This window comes from Drosophila willistoni (assembly GCF_018902025.1).
Source record: "Drosophila willistoni isolate 14030-0811.24 chromosome XL unlocalized genomic scaffold, UCI_dwil_1.1 Seg141, whole genome shotgun sequence".
Lineage (NCBI taxonomy): Eukaryota > Metazoa > Arthropoda > Insecta > Diptera > Drosophilidae > Drosophila > Drosophila willistoni.
Genome location: NW_025814052.1, coordinates 13,272,116 through 13,288,311, shown reverse-complemented (window position 1 = coordinate 13,288,311; position 16,196 = coordinate 13,272,116). Strand labels below are relative to the sequence as shown.

The window sequence follows — 16,196 nt, the reverse complement described above, 5'->3', positions numbered from 1 at the left end:
GTTCTCGTGCAATATGTTTGGTGTTCTTAAATGTTCCTAAGAAGGCAAATAAATTCTAGTTAAAATAATGTATTTTTTTCCAAACAATGAGCAACAAAATTTCGCACAAAACAAATGATATACAAATATATATTTAAATATACATCAAGTTTAGCATTTCTTTTGCAAATGCTATTTTAAACACAATTCACAATACACAATTCACAATAAAAAATGTGTTATAAATGAAATTTGAAAGAAAATTGTATGTGTATAATTTTGAATTAGAAGTAAAGTAAGTAAAAATATCTGTTTTGGATTGTATCTATCGAATCAAAGTCTCCGAATTGGTAAACAAGCTTTTTCTCTTTTTGATAAGAAATGGAATATTGTGAATGAATTACTAAGGTCTCCGTTTTTATAATAGAAATTGTGTGGTTTTTACCCATAGTGCAGCTTAGCGGACTCAAAACTTCACACTGAATTTAAAGTAAAAGCTCCATTTTAGTATTGAGTGTGATTGCCATTAAAATGTTGTGCATACTTTTAGGCTAACCTGCAAACAGTAATTTATGTGCAACAGAATCATTTGTCAAAATGTTTTCCTTTTGCCTATTTTATATGTATGTATTGTACTGAAATATATTTACTTTTTCTCTAATAGAGTTTTGAATTTTTTAACGATATTTTGAAAACAACAAGTTCGATATCTTTTTCACTTTCAGGCTAATTGTAAGATATTTCCTAAAAACAGAGTATTTTTTTTCACATATTTGGAACTAATATTTGAATAATAATCTGGTCTGAGTCTTTGTTGTATACACAATCAAGTATTGTTAAAGATGTTTTCTCAAAAGGTGATTTTTTGATTGTTTTAAATATGTATTCGCCTTCTATTCTTAGGTCCATATGGATTGCAATACCATTTATACCAGATATATTAGCCCTATACCAGATATATATTTCTGGTTATCAGAATTTTGAATTGTAAAACTCTATTTTGTCTTTTAACTTGATTAAAATTTAAGAAACTGATCTGAAATGTTAATACCTTTTTAACAAGAACTTAAACTATAGATAATTTTTTGTATGTACTTTAAAGTACTATATAAAGGAGCTATATGTTTGTATGTACCTATGTATTATCTGTGCCAATTGCCGACATCGCAATCTCTTTGTTTGGTTTACTGTTTTCGCCTCGACCACGTCGTGTTCTTTGTTTAGCGACGCGTCGATGAAGATGATGGTTTGCCTGCCTGGCATTTGGTTGACTTGTGACTCTCTCAGAGCTTGTCTTGAAACGTCTCGGCTCGGCTCGGGTCCGCTTGGCTCACACAGGTCTCAAGTCTCACAAGTCTTTCAGCCTCGAGTCTCTCAGGCAGTCTTTGAGGCATACAAGTTGTGCGGCTTTAATCGCTTTGATCTTGGCGCACAAGAGTTAATTGCACGCTTGCTGCACATTTTGCTGTGGATGTTGTTGCTCTTGTGGAGAGGTAGGTTCTGTGTTGTCGTTGTTGTTGTTGTTGTTGTTGTATCTTGCACCGGCTCAGACCGACGAACGGCGGCAAAGTTGTGGCAATTTGTAAGATAGAAACATTGCCTGGCACGCGGTGTGGCAGCTTCAATCAAATTAATTGCTCGTTTCGTGAAACACCCTGTATAACATGAGCATATAAGCCAGACACAGGAACATACATACCCATAAAAAACAAATGATTTCTTTACTCAAATTAATTAAATTTAACCACTGAAATAGTTAAGAATATGTAAGTAAGATTCTTTTCAAGTTTCTCATTCAAATTTATTTTATTCCTATTTACACTTATTGAATAAACTTAAGCAATAATTAAAAGAGGGATCGAGTGCGGGATGAGGATTAAATTTAAAGCTATTAACACATATCATTTCTTGATTAAAATACATACGACTTAAAGCCATTATACGGGGTTCAAATGCTTATGTACAACAAATTAATTATAAATTATTTGATATATTTATATTTTATGCATGTATGTATGTATGTATGTAGGTATATACAAAATTGGATGACTGAACGTACAACGTTTCGCCTACTAGATATGTAAGTCTAACTTATACTCTAGATTGATGGGGATTATAGACGGGCACATTGTGAAAACTAATGCCAGCATATAGAGGAGAATTTGTTATATGCATATTCTTGACATGCAGATGCTTGGTGGTTGTGGAACTCATGATGGGATTCCCCCCAACCAATCGACTGCGATAATTCTCGCAGGTCTTGCGCGACCAGACCCACAGGCCGGTCAGTGTGCCACCCAAGAGCTGAAAGAACACTCTCATCAGACTGGGCCAGGCACTCAACTTATCGGGTGGCGAGCAGTCCTCCAGCGTGGAACAGCTGGGCACTATGGTGGGTGGCGCACCACCGAGATCTCTGTAGAAGGCACCGAGCATGAGGCCAGCTGCCGTTGGTATGAAAAACAACAATGAGAAGATGACAAAGCGTTTACGCAACTGTGAGAAACGTTGCTGGTGCTGCAAATGCAGTTGATGCTGTTGCTGCAACGAGTGCAGCGATCGCGATGCCCTCAATGTGAAATAGAGGCCCAGGAGCAGTAGGATTAGTGCTGGCACCTCCACGAATCCTGGTGCCATGCACATGCCAGTCAATTCGCTGGGATGCACCTTCTCCAGCAGGAGAGCAGCTATTGGTGGTGCCAACGGTGGCACCCAGGCAAGCACATGAAATAGTCCCGAATGCTTTTCCAATGCCTCGCTCGACCATTTCTTGTGCGACGACAGATAGAAACAGAGGGCGAATATTAGCCACCAAGTGGCGGCGCATAAACTCAGATATGACGTGCTAATATATGAAGCCAGACAGGGTGGCGAGAGTAGAGTACAGACTGTGGATATCGGTTCGTAGATGGCACGACTTCTCGACTGATTGTGAAAGACTATTCTCTCCAAGTAGCAGATGCTAAACAGATTGTAGCACAGACACAGGAACAACACAGGACGTTCTGGATAGCCGAATCGTCGCGGTTCCGCCCAGAATGTGACCAAGGCGAACAGGGTGAGAACAAAACATATTGCCGATAGGCCCAATATAAAGCTCTCCGTTAGCTTCTTTTGCTGGCTTGTATGGAAGGCATCGCGCTGGCACTGAGGTAGACATTCCTGGGCGTTGAGCGGATTGATTGTGAAATTCTGTGGACAAATGGCATTGTTGCTAGAGATGCTAGTGATGCTGCTTCCCGTTAGAGGATGATTTGAGCTGCCAGAGATTTGATCTGCGGACATTTTCCAGGCCAACCAATTGGACCAATACGGCTGGGCGGCTTGAACTCCAATCACTCCCCCAGCTACGGCTGCTGCATCCTGTGTCTCCTCCTTTTCTCGCTCCTTCTCCTTTTCCATTTCTCTCGCCTTTTCCCTCTGCTCCTCTTGTTGTGGTATCTGCATGCATAATTCGTGCTTCTCCGGCTGCGGCAGGGTTTCGCAGGTCAGAAATTGTGGCCACAATTCCATCAACTCGGGCGACGCTTGGACAGCACATTCACTCTTCACCGTTTCGCATAGCGACTTACAGGCTGTAACTGGGCGTGGCACATCGGGCGTACAAAGCGGAAATAATGCCGAACAGAGTAGAAATCGTGCTCGACGCGAGCATCCCGATTCGATCAAAGGCAGCAATTTGGCAATCTGCAATTGGAAAGAAGGAAGTCGTGATTACAAACTTTTACTTTTTTGAAGACTTATTAACAGACATTGAGTGATTCAGGGAGTTGGTAATACTTAAATCAAAGTAAGTGGAGGCTTTAAGTAGAGACTTTGATAAATATTTTAGTCAGGTATATACATATAACAATTTTGGAGACTTTTCTACAGTTTACGATGGCTTGGATGGAGCTTGGAGACTTCTGAATACATTAAAATATAAATTTAAAAACACTTGTGACACTTTTCTATGAAATTGAGCGGTTGGAGACTTGTGGAGACTTTACTAAATGTATGAAAACATTAAGACGCACTACTCGTGGGATTGTTGGTGTACTTTTTTAAGACTTGAAATTTTTGGAGACTTGTGGAGACTTTCTTAAAGACTTGTGCAGATGTGAACCAATTTTTCTATAATTTAGGAAGGACTTCGGAGTTTTGTGAAGACCTTTACAAGAATGGGAAAGTTTGAAGACTTGTGGAGACTTTCTCTAACTCTTAAAAAGACGTGAAACTTCTTCTTTTGAATGACTTTAAAGGACTTTGTAGACTTGTGGAAACTTTTTTACAAATACAACATAAAGCTTTTCTCGATTTCCGATCTTTTTGAAGACTTTTCAAATCAGTTCTAATTGTTGTAGATTTTATGGCCCACTATAGTTTGGAGACATTGTAGAGATTTCTGAAGGGTTTCTGATAACCTTATCATTAACTAGATCTCTTGGCTAACTTTATAAAAGAATTCGCATTGACTAACATTCTCTGTGTGAGTATTGTTTGTTTTATTTTTTATTATTGTTTTTATCAATTAACAACATTATATCGTTTTTTTTTTTTTTTTTTTTTTTTTGTTGTTCATTGTATGTATTGATCTGTTGTTGTTGCTGGGTAAGAAACATGAAAGTCGTTTTGCCGCCAAATACACGTACATATATAATTCGATTGAAATGTGCGCACAAAATAAATAAGCAAAAAGAAAAAGTAAGAGAGAAAAAAAAAAAACGCAAAAGCAAAATAAAAACCGAAACGAACCAACAAAAAAAAAAAACTAAACCAAATTCTAAACAAATACAAAGTAAAAATCTCAATCCATTTACACCTGGGGGCCACCTGATCGTCGGCGTACAGTCGGTGGCTTTTGTTGTACGTGCGTTTGTACATAGCTTTTATGTCGATAATTTTATCTAATAAAATTGCCATAAAAATGGGTCTTAGGGTTGGGTTTCTCTCTGTATTAGTGTGAGTGAGTGTGTCTCTTTGTGTGTGTGTGATTTTGTTGATTTTGCTAGTTTCTTTGTTCATTTGCCGACTAAAAGCAAATGAATTGCAACTGTTTTGTCTGGCTTGATCTAATGTGATGTGATCATATCTTTCGGCCGTTAATTTTCACACATGTCCGGCATTATTTGTACTCAATGTACTCATTGTTCAATGGATAATTAATTGTCAATTATTTTCTAATCTCAAATAGCTTCTATGTAAGGCAGCAGATCATGATGATGATGAGAAGGGGGCAAAAAAGTCTCTTTGGGTCCGGCATTCGCCATTGTCCATCATCGACATCATCAAAGGATGACGAACTTTTTGCAAAAAAAAAAAAAATTTATGAGTTTGTGGAATTTGTAGACAAGTCAACAAAAAACGCAAAGACAAACACCAAGCAAAAAAGAGAAGACTTGGATTTTGAGGCTCTTTCTTTCATTTTTTCTTCTTTTTTTTTCATCATTTTTTTTTTGCATTAAAAATGATTAAGAAACCTTTTCTCAGGAACCAAGAACCAAAAAGTGATCTTATTCAGTTTTAAGGAGATCATAAGAGATGGGCACGTGAGGGATTTCGTAAGGAAAATTTATTAAGTGAGGGCAATCAATGGTCTTACAATAAATTGAAGTTGATATTGTTAGACTTATTGAAACTTTTTTGGAAATTTTAATACAGCAGAACAATAATCAAAATTTGCCCTACGATTGAATACTATGGAAAGAGTCACGCAGGATACACGCAATCATCACTAACTTAGTAGATTGGTCAAATATGGTTACGATTGGGCTCAAGTTGATCCTCATTCGCTGGATGGATGGATGGATGGTCCCCAAAGCAGGGACGATGACTTTGACATGGATTTGATGTGGCCGCCGTCAATGAAATTGACAGGCAATGCCCGGTTCCAAGTTCAGTTCAGATTGGCTTTTGTTGTCGTTGTATTGCTTTTGCTAACAGTAACCGAATTGTTGTGTAATTAAGGCACATTAAGGCCAGCAAAAGGCCGCAACGTTACGGGAGAGAGAGAGGTAGGGGGGGAGGTAGAAAAATGGAGAATCGGCGGCCCATCTCAAACGTGAAGCATTAGACACGCGATTCTTGACGGTTTTTTCGGCTTTTGGGTTTTGGGTTTGGGTTGTTTCTTTTTCGTTGTTTTTCTGTTTCCACACAAATTTTGTACGCATCGCCTCTCTATGGCTTGAAGCAATAATAATTTAATGATGCAGCAAGTGAACCTTCATCATCATCATCATCATTATCACCATTATGATGATCTTCATCAAGAAGTTCGTAAACAAAAATGAAAACTTTTCAGCCAAATAGTCAAGAGTATTTAGCCATTTGCCAAGTGTCTAAAATGTTTTATTAATGCGCCAAAAGGCCATTATCATCATCCTGATCATCATTATCGTCATCATTATCGTCATCGTCATCGACATCGTCATGATGATCTTCATTGGCTTGTATCATTATGAGCCGACCTCAACGAATGCAATCTGCCATGCTTTGGGCATTCTTTTCATTTCTGTTTTCGTCTTCTGCAAAGTCTGCAATTCGCTTTGTACCTACATACATACATACATACATACATAGAGATATATGCCGGGACACACCCGATTAACTGAAGAAAAGGAGAGAAGAAAGAAAAACATTATCATCCTACAGCTTTTTCGGCTTACTCTGCACAATTTCGACACATTTTTATACTCTAACTTGGCACAAACTAAAAAAGTATTCCCTTACCAATTCCTAGTTTAGATTCCAAATATCAGCTAGATTATAATTCTAAAACCTCGTATAACATTTCAGTTTGAGTTCTCTGCGGATTTCGCTTAGAAACAAAGACTTTTGCTTGATTAGTTTGAAACAAAAAAGAAGAAAAAAGACCGCTTCAGTTTCTTTTGGCTTCGCAGCAGGTTTCACACATTCCCATTCCCATCCCATCCAGTCCCCATTCCCCGTTGCCCCTTCGTTCGATGTTCACAATTCAATTACAAGGTATAGGAATAGATCGAGTTGACACCTATGTAGACCCGTACAACATGAACATAATGTTTCTTTCGATTTTTTTGATTAATGACTTTGTATGCGTTGTGAATGTAAAGTTGAAGTCAAAGTCGAAGGTGACCACTTTGAAACACACATTTTGGAAAGGCGAACGAAATTGATCGGAAAGTACATAAGAAATAAAAAAAAAAAAAAACAATTTAATGTCTTTCATTAGAGTTTATTATTGCGATCTAGGTACATACGATTGTATTTGAACTATCGGTTATTTCAATGGATAAAGCATGGCTTAGGATAAAGCTACATATAATCAGTATCATCAATACAAAATGAATATGATTTGTTTATGTATAGATAAATGTGAGATAATCTAAGAAAATCACAACCAACTAACAAGTTATTACCCACTGTTAAGAACTGTTATACGGTATACTCAGCTGTGTTATAAAGATTATTAGCCAATCTACGAAACTATGCTACAAACCTTTCCTAGCCTAGTACACCTAGACCTCGCTTTGCGTTGGGGATACGTTCCAAAAAAAAACACGATGCAAAGTGAAACGACGCAAAATGAATTAAAATTTTCTATAGGCAACTATGGAAAGATCAAAGATAGGTTCCCAGGCTATGAAAATACTAATTTCTAAAAAGAAAATCAAAATAACCTATTTAATTATTTTATCTTTATGAGTTGTTAGTGGCTTCGTTCACCAAAAATTTGTCCAGAGTTTGGTGAATAGCTTTTTTTTTAGTAAATTTAAATAAATTTCTTGTTTAGAGGTTAGACATCGATCATTTGTACTTAGCAAGACGCAATTATGTATAAACAGAAGTAGGTAAGGTAGATGGCAATGTTGAAAAACGTAAAACTGCCAAAAATTCAAGGCCAATGTTGGTAAAAGTTGATATTGGCGTTGCCAGAATGGCTGATTTAGAAGAATAAAAGTTAAGCACTCGAACTCAAAACAACGCAACAACGAGAATATAAAGACGCACGGTGAAAATTAGTGCTAATAAAGCAGAAACGAAACTAAGAAACGACGCAAAGCGAGGTCTAGGTGTAAACCCAATACATACATACATATGTAACTATTGGCAGCAATATCTCAAGTCTAAGAAACTATTCTAAAAACCTTTTGTAAAAACTTTTTTTTCTAAAAACTTTTTGTAGTATACCCAACTGTTATACGCAAATGAAGATCTCTTTCCTGAATATAAGATAACTGTTATACAAAAATGTTATACAACTTTTGGCGAAACTACATAACTATTATCTACTAGACTGTTATACACAAACTGTACTACGTTAAGACTCTCACATGAATATTCATGCCTGGGACTCTTAATTTGATTTGCACTTTATTTGATTCAGTTAGCCATTGCCTTGATTGTTGATTCACATTGACAGCTTCATTTTTGGGCATGTTCAAATGTTATGGTTGGTCTACCATATAGCATATAGCATACACCAAATACCATATGGCATATGGACGACAGACAGAGCGACAAGCACAGAAATCGAGAGAGGAACAGTCAAACCCGTAGCCAACCCGTGTCGGCATTCATCAAAGGCAATTGAATTTAATTTTTTGCTGTTGTGTGGTTTTTTTTGTGTTTTATTTGTGTTTTTTTTTTTTTTTTGCAATTAGTTGTGCTTGGATTACTGCCACCGCCTGAACTGAACTTTTTGTATCTCAATCGTCTAAAGGCTTCACAGATGATAATTTGCATAATTAAAAGATGTTTGAGAAAATTATGCCATGATAAATCGACGCCTAAAAAACTTAAAAAAAAAAAAAAACGAAACAAAACGGAAAAGAAAGATGATATCATAGCAAAAACAAAAGAAAAAAATACCTAAATAAATGCAAGATACACTGATATAGATCAAATGATGATCGCGAAACTTGTAGTTGGAATTAAAGTTTGTTTGGGTAGGGGGTTGAGGAGGGGACGGCAGCAATGACTGCTGTCGAACTGTCGTCGATGTCGTCTCAGTCTCACAATTAATTGACATTTTGACTCGCAATGATTGTCATTCAAAAGGCCAGGCCAAGAAGAAGAAAAGAAAAAAGAAAAAAAAACGCCAAGTCAAAGCCAAAGTCAGAGCCAGGCTAAAGTCAGCCTGAACGTTGCATCGATCGGCAGTCAGGAATGCTTAAAAAGAGAAAAAGCCGCACACACACACACACACACACACACACACACACACACACACACACACACACACAGACTAGTCTATAGAGCTTAGCTTCTTGTATTTTCTTCATCCTTCTAGTTCTCCCTATAGATATAAGTTTTTTCGTTTCTTTTGGTATTTTTTGTAAGCTGGTTTTGGGTTTGGGATTCCGTTTACAAGGGTCTACTATGTACCTTTCCCCTTCAGTTGTTGTTTTGGTTAATTTGTTTTAATTCATCGATTATGACGAATATGAGTGGATACAATCTAGTCTAGAGTTTTTTGTGCCCTGTGCATCATTATCTTTGGGATAATTTCACTTAATCGCTTTTAGTCGAGGCCAAGGGGGAACTCAAAAGGATGGCATGCCAAATTATGTCACTTCTTTTGAGGCCAAATGAGAATATTCCTCATCATTATCATCATCATCATCATCATCCTCGAAGCCTCTCGACTTGAGCCTCTCCAGTCTTAGCATTAATTTTCAGCTTCAAAAGAAATGGCAATTCACGCAATCGCAAGGCTCGTCGCAGTTCAATTAACTTAATTGCCATGTAATTACCAACAGCAACAATACTAGCAACAGCAACAGCAACAACAACAAGTTCCACAGCATCCTGATGCTGCCGGTGCTCCAAGAAGACTCAAAATTAAACTTAGTCGCACTTGTTCATACCCTACATGTCACTTCCATTACTCTATTAATCCAATCAACTGCTTAGCATGACCACAAGATCAATCACCAATGGATTCTTTTATAATACAATGCTAGAATAGATTATAGAATGTTGTACAGATTATAGGTTTAGTATATATAATTTTACTTGGTCTTGTACTTCAATTCCTAGAACATTGCCAGAAATGCTAAAGATATCGATCCTGAACCCATTTGTATGTATATTTGTATATACCCTTCACTGGACTTAGGGTATAAAAACAAAAGACTCAAAACACAAACCTGCTGAGGCTGCGGCTGCTGGTTTTTTTTTTCTCTCTCTACCTTACTTTTTTCTTGGTTTTTTTAGTTGTCTGTTGTTGTTTTTGTTGCCCATTCGGCTCCGTTTTGTGGCTCTGACTCTGACATTCCTTGGGCTGTGGCTGTGGCTCTGACTCCGTCTCCCTCCTCTCCCACCTCCTGCTCTTTGCCTTAATCTTCACTTTTCATCTGCTTTGGCCGCTTGGCCCAGGCATTTGAAAAACGTTGCCTGCGTGTTTCGAGTATTTGCCATTTCTTAGCTTCTTTAACTTACACACACACACACACAAATGCATACTCTATAATAAGAAAATTGAACTCGTGATATCCCAAAATTTTGAGAAACTTTGATGATAAATCTTGAATCCCCTAAAAACTTCTAAATATAAAAATTGGGCTAATTTGCTAGAAAATTCAATTTTTAATTTGTATTATATAAAAATAATTAAACTATAATCATTCAATTTTAGAGTGATAATTAAATATTGTTTAGCAGGAAGCAAAACAAAACCATTAAAAACAAAAAGACCCAGAAATATGTCGATTCCTAGATTTCTGTCTAAATTTTTCATGTACAATCATGGCCAGATTAATAGGTTTGAGTCTGAGGATTGGAAAAACGTTCGTTTACAAAATAATATTGCTAGTTCTATGATCAGAAAGCTGATTCTTAAAAATTCTCAATATTTTCCTGTTGCAAATTAAACAAGTAATAAAGTATATTCCCAAAAGATTTATCTTATTACAAGGCAAAAAAAAAAAAAAACAATATTTAGTCATGACTTTCGTGATCAAATTGTTTTTCTATGCCTTCTTCTATTTACGTATAAAAAACTATATCTACCATAGACTTTTTTTTTTCTTTCATCCCATTTTTAATATTATCATTTGATATTCAGTCTTTGTCTCAGATTCAGTTAATGGCCAAAAAGTTGAAGGGAACGCGAGGCAGGCCAGAAACCACAATTCAATTCAACTAGGTAAAATTGAAATATCTTTGGCCTCTGGCGCTAGTCCAAAGATAAGGTTTCGCTTTTTGTTGTTGTTGTTGTTGCTGTTGCTTTTGCCATTGTTGTTGTTGTTGTTCTTATCAAAATGCCGCCAGTGGATTAAGTTTGGATGAGTTTTTTCCCCCAAAGTAAACACATTAGGTTTACGTTTTTTTTTCTTTTTGCGTTTTGTTTATCAGTTTTTTTTTCAATGATAACGAAGTAAAACTAAAAAATAAAAACAAGAAGTGTACAAACCTAGCAAATTTTATAAAACTGAAAATTTGATGGTCGAAAATATTGATATGTAAAGTCTCAAAGATACATAGTTTCGAATTGAATATAATTTAGTTGGAGTAAAGATTGAAGATCCAACTGACTTATTGCTAATTCAGCCTCTAAAGTTATTAGGATGATTCCTTCATAGTCTTTGTGTGTGTGTGTTTATTTTCATGCATTCGGATCGTACATATACATATACATACATACATATGTATATATTTATTGTTTCTTCCAACATTTAGTGCTTTAGTATTTTTGTGTTTGCTTAGTAATCTGTCATATTTAAGAGCCTAAATCCGAGCCAGACAGACAGACAGAAAGACATGAGGAGAGTGTGCTTGTGCATGGTGGTGGGGGAAAGTGGTGGGGTGGGTAGGGCTGGGGGGCACACCTCTGTTGACTTGACTGAAGCAAAGCGAATGCATTTCGAACCGTGAACATATTTTCTTTATCAGACAAAAACCGTCCGATGCGTCGGCAATATATGTGAGACAAACAAAAAATGTTGACTAACGACAAACCACAGTTTTTAACCTATGCTCATTGGCTCTCTCCCTCTCTCTATCTATCTGTCTCACCCGCTCTCATTTGTTTCTATCAGTGCGCCACGTGGAATTCTAAAATACACAAGTGACGGGGACAGTGACAGGGACAGAGACAGGCTGGGGGTAGGAGGAGGAGTTGAGGCAAAGGAAGGAATGAAGAGGCTCTCTATTTGGTTTCATGTTTGCCCATTTTGCCGACAAAGTGGCTCGTCAAGCTACAATTACAAGCAAATTAATTGAATATGTGTGACCGCACCACCAGCACCACCAGAACCACTACCAACCACCTCTTTCCCCAGTCACTCCATTATCAATCTCCACTCCAATGACACTATCTCTTAAACACTTCTCTTGGCGCTAAATGAACTAAAGGAGAACCATTCTACTTTTAGATCTAAGATCGAACTATCTAAAGATCTTGAGAAAAGATAAAACACCCTGAAGAACAATTGAGACACTCTTAGAAAATCGGTTTCGGATAGAAGTGATCATCAGTGGCTTAATCTTTGGCGATAAAACCACCGTTTGAATGATCTCCAATATATATTTAAAATATTGACTAAAATGCAACGCAAACAAATTAGTCTCATCATCATCATCATCATAATGATCATTGTGCATCCATAATGTTTGGCGTGGCCCTGACTCTTTTCCTTCTTCCATAAACAAAATGACAAAGAAAAGCAAAAAGGGAAAACGGAAAGAAGAAAGACTTGCCGCTTGCTGTGAAAGATTGAAGATTGTAGGCAGAAATGGAGAGAGAGAGAGAGAGAGAGAGTGAGGGGCAGCAAGAATGGAACATGGGAGGTGGGGTTAAAACAAGAAGAGAAAGAGAAGAAGATGAAGAAGGGGCACGGACCCGGCCAAATGTGCGAAGCATGGAAAAACGAAACGATGTCGGCCTTTTTTTTTTCTTTAGACAATGACGTTGCGGGCTGCTGCTGCTGCGGCTGCTGCTCCGGCGGCTGCACCAAAAGTCCATTAACACCTTTTGCCTTCTATTTCTTTTTCCTTCTTCTCCTCTCTTCTGGTTCTCGGCCTGTCTGTCGGATCGTTTGAGAATATCTCTTTGCCCACACGACTACTACTCAATGATGGTCATCGCGACGCCTTGCCCAAAAAAAAAACAAAAAAAAACAAAAAAAACTGAATAGACCAAAAAAACAAAAAACGACTCCATACCGCAATTTGACTTTATCTTTTAGGCTAACCAAATTCCAGTTGGTCTTCGTCTTCGTCTCGTCACCCCCAACCCTCCCATCTGGTTGGCTTTTCAAAGAGATTTTCATTGTATACCGTTGATATTTGGTTTTATATCGTCATAAAATCTGAAATTTCATTTACGCTTTTCCGATTCCATTCCATTTGTTTAGATAAAAGCAGATGAAAAAAAAAAGAAAACTAACTCAACTTCTTTCAAGTGGCTTCAAACAAAAAATTCATTGAAACTAGTGGAAGAAAAAAACAAAAAAAAACTTGTGGATCGGAAGCTGGAAAAGAACACACAAAAAGATGAAAAGAATCATCAAACGACAGCAAAATAAAAGAAAGATGAAAAAAAAAAGAAAGCAAACAAAAGTTTGCTCGCTAAACCCAAATAAAAACTACCTTATCCGATCTTAAAATTATCTGAGCATAGGAATTGCTTAAAAAATTACAAAATTCTGTCGACTCATTATGGCTAATAACAAATTAAAGTTGTTAAATGCTTAAGTCTATAAGTACTTCAACTGCTGCAGCTTAAAATAGATAAGTTTTAGTATTTTTAAAGTTTTTTTAGTTTAGTTTTAAAGTTAGTTTTGGACTTTGGAAAGCATTCTCATTAAAAGTCTTTTCTTTTTAAATTTCAAAAACCCCCCCAACGAATTAAAGTGATTTTTGAAGTGCGTTTTTTTCTTTTTAATGTTCATTTTGAGTTTCCACTTTATTTTATGTCATCGTTTCGTTTCGTTTTGCTTCTTTTTTTTTATCACTTTTATCTGAAATGTCAACATTTCATTGCTGATATCAGCAGGAATACTTTGGGCAGAGAGAAGAGAGTTGTAGTCTGTTCTATTTTACATTGAAAAGCAATTAGATGTTACGCCCCCTCTTTTTGAACAGAAATTCTTAACATTTTCTTGTCGCCGAGATATGAGGATTTCCTTTAATGGAAATGAAGAAAGCAAACACGCACAATCGGTGGAGCGAAAGACAGGGAGGCAGGGACAGAGGCGGAGAGAAAAAAACGAGACAAGGTTAAGGTTCAGGTAGAATGCCAATGGGTATAACAAACATACATACATACATACATATGTATCTTTGGATATAGTGTACTATATTTCACCTCCTATCTGCATAATATTTCAAAACTTTATTTCACAAAAACCTTTTTTTCTCTCGTTTGGCACGTAAATTGTTAACAATTCATTTTTTTTTATGGGACATAACAAGTTGTGGGCAAGAGTTTATCGCTAAATTTACTATATACATATGCATATAGTTGTTGTTGTTGTTGTTGTTGTATGTACCTGAAGTTCAGCTTCCAGCTGATTGGTATGTCCAGCCAAATTGGGTAATGCGGTCATATTGTAGCCCAATCCCTGGCAGGCCGAGACCGCAATTCGTTGGCATTGTAATCCATTCGAATTGGCCATCAGCTGTTGGCCATTGAGACTGCTGCTACTACCAATATTATTGCTGCTGCTTCTGCTGCCAGTTGATTGTAGAATAATTCCAACTATTATTAACACAAACATTTCCAGACATGGATTAGACATTTTTTCGCATTTAATTGGGCCTGTTCATATTGCTGGGGTTAATCATTCATCCATATCACTTATCACGCGAAACAAAATAGTAACAACAACAATAATAAAAAAAAAAAAACAATCAACAACAATCCAATTATGTCGTTTCGTCACAAATGTTTTTTTTTGGCGAATTTCTTCAATTTGTATATCCTTATCTAACGAAACACTTTGCCCAGCAGTTTGAGAAATGAAAACAACAAGATTTGTATCTTTAAATAAAACGTTTTCTTCTGTGGTCGAAATTATTTTTCAATTCTTTCGATCTTTTGAAATAGCGACACTTTCGATAAGCGAGCGACCGCCGAACCGCTCAGCCACAAAATGAAAATAACACTGAACAAAATTTATTTTTAATAGTTTCCTTCAACACCAGAGAATTTCAAATTATCGCTTTGCCGCAACGGCAAACCGGTTCTCAGCACTTCTCTGTTATGTTAACTACCGGGAATTCTGTTAATGGTCAGCCACCTGTTAAGTTTCTGTTATTGTGGCCCAGAAAGAAAGAACGAATGAACGATCTGTTTGAAAAAATAAGTACAAGAATTTTTCACATATTTAAAACTTACATTTTCTTACATATTTATGTCATAATTATGTCTATATTGAGCCTTTTGCTATTCAAAATACATTTTACAATTCGCCGCAGCCAAATGTAAACAGACTGTTAGCGATAACAGTCTAACAGTCGCCGCCAATTTTAAAAGGAAAACTCATTTACTTGAATTTAGCAAGCGAAAATTCCTCAAGAGAAGCAAGGGGCAAGTTGTTATCTTATTGGAATAAATGTGTATGTTTTAGTGTAATTAATTTTAAAATTAATTTAATTTAATGTTGATTTATCTGTGGATGTTTTATATTCCTGAACTTTATTTTCATATTTGCACCCATCAATCCCTTATGTCTTAGTCGATCAACAATGACCGGTAATCACTTTTGAAATCCCAGGTGAACAATATGATGGCGTTTCATCTATATTGACGGTGGAAATTTGAGCCGCAGTCCGATGATGATGACGACCGCAAATACAAACAACCAACTGAGAGTGGATGGCGGTGTGGGTGCAGGGAAGGGAGCAGGAGGTAGGGAGAACTGAAGAGAACTGGAACTGCAACTGCTCACTCGACCTCCATGGGACGGCATCGGCTTCGCTTGTCGGCAAATCTTTGATGTATGCTTTGATTTCCGGCAGGGAGATAAGATTCCCCCACTCAATCGCTTCGACATCGTCTCCTCTTCCTCTGCGTCTTTCTTTATTGCCGTTTGCCTTTCTCCTTATACATATGTACTTCTCTCCCTAATCTGAGTTTTTTCTACTTCGGGCGCAACGAATTGCAGCGCAAATTTGCACTAGCAAATAAAGTTGAGCCCCAGCAAAAGATCGTTTCCCACACCTCACCTAGCTTTGCATTCATGCTCACCTGTTTTCACCTCCCAATGGGTGTGTGTGTGTGTGTGTGTGTGCGGGTGTGTATTGTTGTTGTA

General features: G+C 37.0%; 1 protein-coding gene across 1 annotated transcript; it reads right to left on the bottom strand.

Annotated features, from left to right (window-relative positions):
- Nucleotides 1-1,735: 1,735 nt before the first annotated feature.
- LOC6641124 (frizzled-3) lies at nt 1,736-15,029 on the bottom strand. The gene is made up of 2 exons (XM_023175179.2): nt 14,433-15,029; nt 1,736-3,666 (listed from the first exon to the last, which is right to left on the bottom strand). The coding sequence occupies exons 1-2, from the start codon at nt 14,679-14,681 to the stop codon at nt 2,071-2,073; spliced, it is 1,845 nt and encodes a 614-aa protein (XP_023030947.1). The 5' UTR covers nt 14,682-15,029; the 3' UTR covers nt 1,736-2,070.
- Between the last annotated feature and the right edge of the window lie 1,167 nt (nt 15,030-16,196).

Excerpts from the sequence above, each read along its gene's own strand:
- LOC6641124 (XM_023175179.2), bottom strand. The coding sequence starts at position 14,681 with ATGTCTAATCCATGTCTGGAAATGTTTGTGTTAATAATAGTTGGAATT. Across the intron at positions 3,667-14,432 it reads AGCTGGAAGCTGAACTTCAG|ATTGCCAAATTGCTGCCTTT; the intron begins GTACATACAACA and ends TTCCAATTGCAG.